This window comes from Leucoraja erinacea, chromosome 20 (assembly GCF_028641065.1).
Source record: "Leucoraja erinacea ecotype New England chromosome 20, Leri_hhj_1, whole genome shotgun sequence".
Lineage (NCBI taxonomy): Eukaryota > Metazoa > Chordata > Chondrichthyes > Rajiformes > Rajidae > Leucoraja > Leucoraja erinaceus.
Genome location: NC_073396.1, coordinates 21,348,825 through 21,359,976, shown reverse-complemented (window position 1 = coordinate 21,359,976; position 11,152 = coordinate 21,348,825). Strand labels below are relative to the sequence as shown.

General features: G+C 45.6%; 1 protein-coding gene across 1 annotated transcript; it reads right to left on the bottom strand.

The window, feature by feature from the left end:
• Positions 1 to 10,816, bottom strand: bri3 (brain protein I3). The gene is made up of 3 exons (XM_055651617.1): positions 10,420 to 10,816; positions 9,788 to 9,908; positions 1 to 472 (listed from the first exon to the last, which is right to left on the bottom strand). Exons 1-3 carry the CDS (start codon positions 10,559 to 10,561, stop codon positions 340 to 342), a joined length of 396 nt encoding a protein of 131 aa, XP_055507592.1. The 5' UTR covers positions 10,562 to 10,816; the 3' UTR covers positions 1 to 339.
• Positions 10,817 to 11,152: the final 336 nt, after the last annotated feature.

Sequence of the window (11,152 nt, the reverse complement as noted above, 5' to 3'; positions counted from 1 at the left end):
TCAGTGGCAAGATATTTTAATTATTTGACAAGTAGCTGCTCAATAAAAATCAGTAATACAAGGATGCAAATTTAATTGTAGCATTTTCAGTTGCAAACATGGAACCAGTCAAGTGCAGAGCCAGTTTTGTTGTGCCCTTAAATTTTAACATTCAAAACCAAAAATTACTTTTGTAGTTATTCAGACATTTCAATTGTCATGCTGCATGAAAGATCACGTCAATTTCTATCAAACTAAATAGTACAGAATGAAGACCATTCATTCATGGCAATTTATACACAATTGGGGAGAATTTACAATTAAAAAAATTTGGCCACAGCTCGCCTGTTCACCCATCCTTCAACCAAAACTAGCCCCACAATTCGGGCACCTCCGCTGTCGCAGTGCTAAGCAGAACAGGATCCCAATGGGGAAGAACAATATTGCACACAGCACGCCAAGGCAAGTGAAATCATCTTCCAGAACGCCAACTCTGAAACAAAAAAGAGAATGTTAGAAATGCAACTTTATTGAATCTGAATCTGAATCTTTATTGTATAGCTGAGAGAGCAATACAGCACAGAAACAGGCCAATGTCCATGCCAAACAAAATGCCCCATCTAAGCTAGTCCCATTTACCTGCATGTCAGGGGCTATGGGGAGAAGCCAAAAGGGTGGGATTGAGAGGGAAAGATAGATCAGCCATGGTTAAATGGCAGAGTAGACTTGATGGGCTTATCCCTCTAAACCCCTCCTATCCATGTATCTGTCCAAGTGTTATTGCACCCGTCTCAACCACCTCCTCTGGCAGCTTGTTCCACATACCCATCACCATCCGAGTGAAAAACCAATTACCCCTCAGATCCCTTCTAAACCTTTCCCATCACCTTTAACCTATCGCCTCTAGCACCCGATATCCCCTACCCTGGGGAAAAAAGACTGCATTCACCCTATCAATTCCCCTCTAATTTTGTACAACTCTATAACATCACCCCTCAGCTGCCTGCACTCCCAGGAATAAAGTCCTAGCCAACCCAACCTCTCCCTATAATCAAGTCGAGTCCTGGCAAAACATCGTAAATTGTCGTAAAACTGGTAGTTTTTACTGGTGTGTAGAAAGGAACTGCAGATGATGGTTTATACCGAAGATAGATGCAAAGTGCTGGAGTAACTCAACAGGTCAGGCAACATCTCTGGAGAGAAAGGATGTTGTGATGGGCAATTAGATCAAAGTAGACCAGTGTGTTTACTGACGTTTGTCGGTAGGAAAATTCACACCACAACAACCACGATGTGATAAACCTCCACAGTATTGTGATAAACGGAAAAACTATTTCAGGTGTTCATAGGAATGAACATTTGCACGTATGTCCAACTTTTTAATTTAATAATACTAGATCATTAGAATACTAGCTCACTCCATATGTTAGGGTGCCCATTGATTGGGTCTTTGTAACCATGGGGACTAGCAATCCATCTACACAGAGCATCTGCCTGCAAAGATGCTGCTTAACCAGCTGAGTTCTACCAGCATTCAACAGAATCCAGCATCTGCAGTCTCTTGTGTCTCTAAAGGTAGGTTAAAAGAAAGATGTTGTCAAGCTGGAAAAGGTGCAGAGAAGATTTACGAAGATGTTGCCAGGACCCGAGGGCTTGAGCTATAGGGAGAGGTTGAACAGGCTAGGACTTTATTCCTCAGAGGACAGGGGAATGAGGGGTGATCTTATAGCGATATACAAAATCATGAGAGGAATAGATTAGGGCACTGTCAGATTCACCTCCACCCCATTGTGGACAATGGAACTGGTGCGCTACAATGCCGAGAACTATATTCTACACGGCACTAATTGGAAAATTGCCAATATTACCCCGCTGCACAAAAAGGGAGCAAGGCAGAATAGTGGGAACAATAGGCCAGCTAGTCTGACACCGGCGGTTGGTAAGATTTTAGAATCCATTATAAAGGATGAGTTTACGGAGTACATAGAAGCTTACAATAAGTCAGCGTGGCTTTGTGGAGGGGGGGTCTTGCTTGACAAATTTTCTGGAATTATTTGAAGAAATAAATAGCAGGGCAGACAAAGGAGAGTCGGTTTACTTAGATTTTCAGAAAGCCTTTGATAAGGTGCCGCACATTAGGCTAGCTAGGAAGATGAGAGCCCACAGTGTTAAAGGGTAGATACTGGACGGCAGAAGACAAAGAGTGGCAATAAAGGGGGCTTTTTCTAGTTCGCTGCCAGTGACTAGTGGAGTTCCGCAGGGATCGGTGCTGGGGCCGCAACTCTTCACGTTGTATATTAATGATTTGGACGAGGGAATTGAAGACTTTGTGGTAAAGCTTGAGGATGATATGAAAATAGATTGAGGGGTAGGTAGTGTAGAGAAAACAGGGATGCCGCAGAAGGACTTGGACAGGTTGGGGGAGTGGACAGAAAAGTGACAGATAGAATATAGTGTAGCAAAGTGTGAAGTCATGCATTTTGGTAGTAGGAACAAAGACTTAGACTATTTACTAAATGGGGTGAGAATCCAGAATCCAGAAATCCAAAGGGACTTGGGAGTGCTGGTGCAGGATTCACAAAAAGTTAATCTGCAAGTCGAATCTGTAGTAAAGAAAGCAAACTCAAGGCTAGCATTTATTCCAAGAGGACGTATATAAAAACAGGGATGTAATGTTGAGGCTCTATAAGGTGCTGGTAAGGCCGCATTTGAATATTGTGAGCAATTGTGGGCACCACATCTGAGGAAGGATGTGCTGGCTCTGGAGAGAGTCCAGAGGGTCATAAGAATGATCACAGGAATGAGTAGGTTAACCTATAATGAGCATTTGTCAGCACTGGGCATGTACTTGCTGCAGTTTAGACGAATGAGGGGAGGGACCTCATTGAAACATACAAAGTAAAAGGCTTGGATAGAGTGGATGAGGAGAGGATTTTTCCACCTAGAAGTCATAGCCTCAGAATATAGGAAGAAGATGGAGCAATTTTGTCAGTCAGAGGGTGGCGAATCTGTGGAATCGTTTGCCACAGAAGACTGTAGAGGCCGTCAGTGGATATTTTTAAGGTAGCGATAGATAGATTCTTGATTAGTATACGCATCAGAGATCATGGGGCGAAGGCAGGAGAATGGGGTTAGGAGGGAGAGAGAGATTAGCCATGATTGAATAGAGTAGACTTGATGGGCCGAAAGGCCTAATTCTATTCCTATTCCTTTATGACCTTATGAAAATCTGTATCTACCCCTTTGCTCTATCTATTGAGATGGCTTGATTGATTAGGAAACATCGACAGTGGGGAAATATCAAACTTTGCTGTCAATATTCAGTTTACATGACACAGAGGTTTGCATTTCAGAGGTCGACATGATCTATTTGGGATCTTCAGTGAGCAACCTTCTCACAATAGCTTCAAATTCAAATTCACCTATTCAAATGCCGTCTGACCTGTTGAGTTACTCCTGCACTTTATTTATTTTTTTTGTAAACCTGCACCTGCAGTTCCTTGACACTTCAAATTGAGTATGTTTTAATGTAGCAAACAGCCTTTGTAAAGCAGGTTAAAGCAATTAAAATGAACATGCTTCTTTTAAATAGTCCAAAAAAACTAGCCAGGATTATGAGTGAGACACAGAGAGAGACTGAACAACAGAACAGTACAAGGTTCCCATCCTTTTTCTCCAGAGATGCTTCCTGATGAACTGAGTTACTCCAGCACTGTGTGTCTATCTTTTCTATGTGTGTCTATGAAAAACATTTTTCACACAGAGAGTGGTGAATCTGTGGAATTCTCTGCCACAGAAGGTAGTTGAGGCCAGTTCATTGGCTATATTTAAGAGGGAGTTGGATGTGGCCCCTGTGGCTAAAGACATCAGGGGGTTTGGAGAGAAGGCAGGTACAGGATACCGAGTTGGATGATCAGCCATGATCATATTGAATGGCGGTGCTAGTTCGAAGGGCCGAATGGCCTACTCCTGCACCTATTTTCTATGTTTGGTATAAACCAGCATCTACAGTTCCTTCCTACAACACAGGAACCGGCCCTTTAGCCCACAATGGCTGTGGCGAACGCGCTGCCAAGTTAAACTAATCTCCTCTGCCTGCACCCGCTTCCTGCCGTATCATAGATCATGGACAAGCACAAAATTAACAGCCCATCACATGATGTTGTGTTTCAGTTCAAAGCGGCTGGATTTCCAAGAATTCATCGGTCATGAAACCACTCCTACACAAGACAAAGGGGATCATTGGGCAGCCAATCCTTTGCAGAGGGGTGGAGACAAACACAGAGAGGGAGGGACAGGGGAGAAGGTTATTTTCAAAAACGCACAATTGCTCTAGGGAGGAAACGAAACAGAGCGCACGATGGCTGCAAGAACTCATGACTGTGAGTCACACACTGGGAATCCAAAAGAGATCAGAATGTCGATTTAATAAACACCATGGGAACAATTGCTGGTGGTAGTCAGAGGTTAATGCAGGATAGGAACGCAGACCAAGCCAGATTTCTGGAGTGCTGCCTGGAACAGAGTGCAGACACAAAGTGCTGGGGTAACTTAGCAGGTCAGGCAGCATCTTTAGTCGTTTTTGTTTACAGATAGAGCTTGGAAACAGGTTCAGAGTCCACGCCGACCAGTAATCCCCATACAATAGCACTATCCTACACATTAGGGACAATTTTTACCGAAACCAATTAACCTACAAACCTGAAGTGTGGGAGGAATCCGGAGCACCCGGAGAAAACCCACAGTCAACACCCTACAGACAACACCCACAGTCAGGATCAAACCCAGGTCCTCTGGCGCTGTGAGGCAGCAGCTCTACTGCAGCGCCACCCCTTTCTCTGGAGAAAATGGATGGGTGGCGGTTCGCATTAGGACCCTTCCTCAGACTTTGGGCCCAAAACTTCACCCATCATTTTTCTCCCGAGATGCTGCCCGACCCAATGAATTACTCCAGATAATATAATATGTACCCGCATCTTTAGTTCCTTTCTACACTGGATTAGAGGGTATTAACTAATGGGAGAGGTCGGACAAACTTGGATCATTTACTCTGGAACATCGGAGGTTGAGAGGAAATCTGATATAAAGTATATAAACATGAGAGGCATGGATAAGGTAGGCAGTCAGAACTTTGCCTGTCCCCACCTAAGAGCTTTAAGGTGAGAGGGAGGGGAGGGGGGGGGGGGGGGGGGGAGTTAAAATGAGATTTGTGATGCAAGTTTATTTTTTCACATGGAGATTAGTGGGTGCCTGGAACACGTTGCTGTGGGTGATGGTGGAGGCAGATACAATGGTGTTTAAAAGACTTTTAGATAGGCACATGGTTATGCAGGAAATGGAGGGGTTTGGATCATGTGCAGGCAGAGATTAGTTTAACTTGGCATCATGCAAGGCAGGAACATTGCAGGGTGAAGGGCCAAGGGTCACATTGAAACCATAAAGCAACAGCCTTCCTACATAAAGGACCTATTTATTCCCACTCAAACAAAAACAGTGGCACAAGGGCGGAACACTGGCGCAGAGATGGAGTTGTTGCCTTACAGCGCCAGAGACCTAGGTTCGATCCTGACTACGGGTGCTGTCTATGGAATTTGCACGTTCTCCGTGTGACCGCAAGGGTTTTCTCCGGGTGTTCCTGTTTCCACTCACACTCCAAAGACGTGCAGACTTGTAGGTTAATTGGCCTTGGTAAACATTGTAAATTGTCCCTAGTGCACAGGATAGTGCTAGTGTGCGGGGCAAGCGCTGGTCGGCGTGGTCTAGGTGGGCCGAAGGGCCTGTTTCCACACTGTACATCTCTAAAGTCTCTAAAACAAAGTGCTGGAGGAACTCAGCAAGGCACGCAGTATTGGTGGAGGGAATGGTCAAGTGGTGTTTCAAGTTGGGAACCTTCTTCAGACTGATTGTAATAGAGGGGCGAGAAAGCTGGAAGAGAGTAGTGGGGCAGGAGAAAGCCTGGCAAGTGATAGTTGGATACAGGTAATGGGGGGGGGGTTTAATTGGCAGATAGGTGGAGTAAGGGTCTGAAGAAACTTTGCCTGACCATCCCTCCACAGATGCTGACTGACCTGCTCAGTTCCTCCAGCACCTTGTGGTTTACTCAAGATACCAGTATCTGCAGTTCCTCATATCTTCAGGAGATAAAATGGCATCAGGATAGGAGAGGAGTGCTATGTAAAGGCAGAGTGGTGGATATAGGCGGAAGGCAAAAGGGGACGGAACGGGGAGAGTTGGGGAATAATAGGGAAAGGAAAGATTTGGGAATGCGAAACGAGTGTAGGAAGGAGGAGAAAGGAGCAGGGCGATTAGGGGTGTTGGGGATTGTGGGAGATGAACAAAACTTTAAACATTGACCCCCCCAACCCATATTTTATATCAAACTTAGAGCTGCAGAGACCATCCAGAGCTCAGTTCCTCCAGCAGTGTCTTTTGATGACCTACATCAACTGGCTTACAGAAATAATGTTGTGTTGCAAGCATTGTTTTCCTTATTCTTGCAAATAACATTAACATTTTATTTTACAAATGCTTCGTTTCCTTTGGCAGAAATTTAGTTTAGTTTATTATTGTCACATGTACAGAGGTACAGTGAAAAGCTTTTTTGTTTTGTGCTATCCAGTCAGCAGAAAGACCGTACATGATTACAATTAAGCTGTAAAGATTCAGGATACAGGGAATAATGTTTAGTGCAAGATAAAGTCCAGTAAAGTGCGATTTAAGATAGTCCGAGGCTTCACAATGAGGTTAGGACTGCTTTCTAATTTAGTTTTAGTTTAGTTTATAGATACCGAGCGTAAACAGACCCTTCAGCCCACCAGGTCTGTGCCGAACAGCGATCACCCCCGTATCCCACACACTGGGGCCAAATTACAATTTTTACCAAAACCAATTAACCCACAAACCTGTACGTCTTTGGGGTGTGGGAGGAAACTCAGCACCCAGAGAAAACGCACACGGTCACAGGGAGAACGTACAAACTCAGTATGGACAGCACCCATAGTCAGGATCGAATTCAGGTCTCTGGTGCTGTGAAGCAGCAACTCTACCACTACGACACCATGCCGCTGTAGTTGGTGATAGGATGTAGTTGCCCGATAGCAGAAATGTGTGACCCGGTTTTAGAACTGATTCTAAATATCCAAGTCATGAATGGATTTTGGCAATGTCCCAACTAAGTGTAGATTAATAGATGTGTACTCCCTCACTTACATTGTTATAACTTCTACCGCTGCACCATCGAGAACATCCTTACCAACTGCATCACAGTATGGTATGGCAACTGCTCTGTCTCCGACCGGAAGGCATTGCAGAGGGTTGTGAAAATTGCCCAACGCATCACCGGTTCCTTGCTCCCCTCCATTGAGTCTGTCCAAAGTAAGCAATGTCTGCGGAAGGCTCTCAGCATCACCAAGGACTGCTCTCACCCCAACCATGGACTGTTTACCCTCCTACCATCCGGGAGGTGCTACAGGTCTCTCCGTTGCCGAACCAGCAGGTCGAGGAACAGCTTCTTCTCGGCGGCTGTCACCCCCCCCACCCCCGACACTTATTATTATTTTTTCAAATCATTTGCTGTGTCGCTCTTCCAGGGAGATGCTAAATGCATTTCGTTGTCTCTGTACTGCACACTGACAATGACAATTAAAATTAAATCTGAATCTTGAATCTGAAGTGTGGATAAAGCAATTGCGGATCAGATTTAGCAAGATGCTCAAGAACAGATTTGAGATAAGGAGAGATTGGACAAAACTTGGATCGCTCTCTTTGTAATTCAGAGCCCGAGGGGAGACCTGATAGACAAAAGGACACAGTGCTGGAGTAACTCAGCAAGTCAGGCAGCATCTCTGGAAAACATGGAAAGGGGGCACATTTCGGGTCAAGGCCTGATAGAAGTATATAAAATTATGAGAGGCAGAGATAGACAGTCAGAATCTTTTTCACCCCCAGGGCAGATGTGACAGAGGCTGAAGGGCACAGCTTTAATGTGAGAGGGCCATAGTTTAAAGCTGTACTAGGCCTTGCAAGAAAATAGGAATAGGCCACTCGGCCCTCTCCTCAAGCCTGCTCCACCATTGAATATGATCACAGCTGATCTGCCCAAGGTCTCATGTCTTCTGCGCCAATTTTCATAGCCCTCAATTCCCTCATCTTTTAAAATTGTACCTACCTCACCCCCATCCCGCCCCCAGCAATTCAGCCCCCACAACCTTCCAAGATAGATTTCCAGAAACTCACCCACGCCCCTCTGCGACCAGTTCCTGCAGGCACGCTCAGTTTTAAACAACTGTTCCTAACCTTATAATCAACCTTTCGTTTGAGTAATTGAAACAGTTTATTTGTTTCTAATAGTCAGAGTCACGCAGCTTGGAAAGAGGCCCTTCAGCCCAACTTGCCCTTCCTGACCAAGATGCTAATCTAAACTAATCCAATTTGCCACGTTTGGACCAAATCCATCTAAACCTTTCCTATCCATGAACTTGTCCAAGTGTCTTTTAAATAATAATATAGTACCCGTCTCAACTACCTCCTCTGGCAGCTCATTCCATATACGTAGAAGATTTGCCCCCAAGGTTCATGGTATATCTTTCCCCCGTCTCCTTAACTTGCGTCCACTGGCTCTTGATTCCCCTACTCTGGGTAAGAGACGTGCATGCACCCTCTCTATTCCCCTCATGATTTAATACACCTCTCAGATTACTCCCTCAGCTCCATAATATTAAAGTCCTAGCCTGCCCAACCTTCCCCTACAGCTCAGGCCCACAAGTCCTGGCAACATCCTCATAAATCTACTCTGCACTTTCCAGCTTAACCGCATCCTTCCTATAGCAAGGTGACCAAAACTGATAACACTTCAAGTACAGCCTCATCAAAGACGTACAAGGTTTACGTTAATGTTATTAATTCACAAAGGAATTGCATTTCCTCCAAACATTTCACTGCAAATTCAACTCCTGAACAAAAGTAGAGAGAGATGAAGTAGAATATGGTTTGCTTGCTTTGATTATTCGAGGCATTGAGTACAAGAGTTAATAAATCCGGAAGTTCATAGAACTTTGGTCGGCCTGTGGTTCAGGTACTGCGCGTTAAGTTTGGGTCTCCCTATTACAGGAACGGTGTGAAGGCTTTGGAAAGGGTGCAGAAGAGGTTTACCAAAATGATGCTGGATTAGAGGGTATTAGCTACGAGAGTGGTTGGACCTACTTGGATTGTTTTCTCTAGAACACCAGAGGTTGAGGGCAGTGCTCAGAAGTATATAAAATTATGAGGCATAAAAAAAGTAGTCAGTGAGAATCCTTTTTTTTCCCCGGGATGGAAATATCAAATACTGGAATCCATAACTTTAAAGTGAGAGGGGCAAAGTTGAAAGGAGATGTGCAAGGTGGTGAATGTCTGGAATGTGCTGACAACAGTGGGGGTGGAGGCAGATGTGACATTTAATAGGCTTTTAGATAGGCACATGGACACACGGGGGGGGGGGGGGGGGGGGGGGGGGGGGGGATGTGGATTGGACTATATTTAATCAGACTTTACCTTGTACTAAACGTTATTCCCCTTATCATGCACCTGTACACTGTGGACAGCTCAATTGTAATCGCATGTCGTCTTTCCACTGACTGGATAGCACGCAACAAAAGCTTTTCACTGTACCTTGGCACACGTCACAATACGTTAAACTAGACAGTTAAAAATTGGTCTTGGTATTATGCTCAGCATAGATAGTGGGGCAAAGGGCCTATTTGTGTGCTGCATTGTTCTACACTCTAACTTAATTTGTCTTCACATTGGTGATCAGAAGAAAAAAAATTACCTGCAGGCAGGGCACCCACCCACGACCACAACAGAAGCTGCAGTGGGTTGCTGGATGATGGTGTAGGTGCTCGAGTAGTTAGTCCCAGGCTGAACACTTACCGACACGGGAGGCACATACCCTGCCAAAACATAGGTGGTATTTTTTTTAAATAGTTAGACACCACGTGCACATACTAACAAAATGCTTGAAGCTACTCCTGTATATCAAGGATAGGAATATTTTTTGCATTGGAAAAATCTAAGAGGATTCATGGAATAATTTAGTGCAAGGCTACAGTTGTTACTGACATTTATAAAAGTACAAACATTCAAAATCAATTCATATCCACCGCGCCACTTCCAACACTGAGAAGCCACCCAGAATCGTACATTTGGTGCACTTTCCCAAACTCACAGACTGAAAATGTAATAACGCAACTCAAATTTGAATTTCCTCTCTTTTTATATCCCTCCCTCCCCTCCGGTTTTCTAACTGTTAATGAAAGCAACACCCATTATATATCTCCCGGATGAAATGGAGTTTCACCTCCACTTCCCCGTTCTCCGGGGGCCGGGAATTAAAACAAAAGGGCCGTGCAGAGCCGGGGTGGGAGCGGAAGCAACATAGGGGGTAGGGAATAAAGACCTCACCCGAGGCTGGATACGGGTAGGGAGGAGGTTGCTGTTGGTATCCGGGCGGTGGGATGGTACCGTAGGTCTGACCGTACACGTATCCCGTGGAGCTGGGTACGTAGGCGGGCGGCCTGTCTTGGAGTAGCGGCTTGTTGTCCATCTTTCGTAGGGAGGGGGAATGAGAAAGGCAGAGACGGTGGTGATGGCGGTGGAATTCAACGGAGTTCCTTGCTGTTGCTGTTGCTGCTTCTCCGGCGGACACAGAGCTCCCCCGCCTTGGAGCGAAGGAGGGAGGGAGCAGGCACTCTGCTGGGTCGGGGTGGGGGCTGTGGGAGTGGCGACGGCCCCGGGTTGCTACACCGATTGTTACACTGCGCCCGCGCAGCCACCGGGACTCCCCCCGATCCGATACAAAGTCACAAGATTCAATGTCACGTGACCGGCGGGGCAACCCCTCCCCACGCCTTAAAGGGACCGCCCTCTTCTCCAAGCCTTAAAGGGACAGCCTTTCTCCCACCTTAAAGGGACCGCGCCATCGTTACCCGCCTTAAAGGATTTATCCTCCACTCCAACCTTAAAGAGACCGCTTCAACCCCACCTTAAAGGTCGAAGTCCCTTTAAGGCAAAAGAGGAGATCATGTTCCCTTTAAGGTGGAAGAGGAGGGTTCCCTTTAAGGCGGGTAAAGGTATGGTCCTTTTAAGGTTTAAGTCCTTTCAGGTGAGGCAGAGGTTCACTTACACCCCTCTCCAA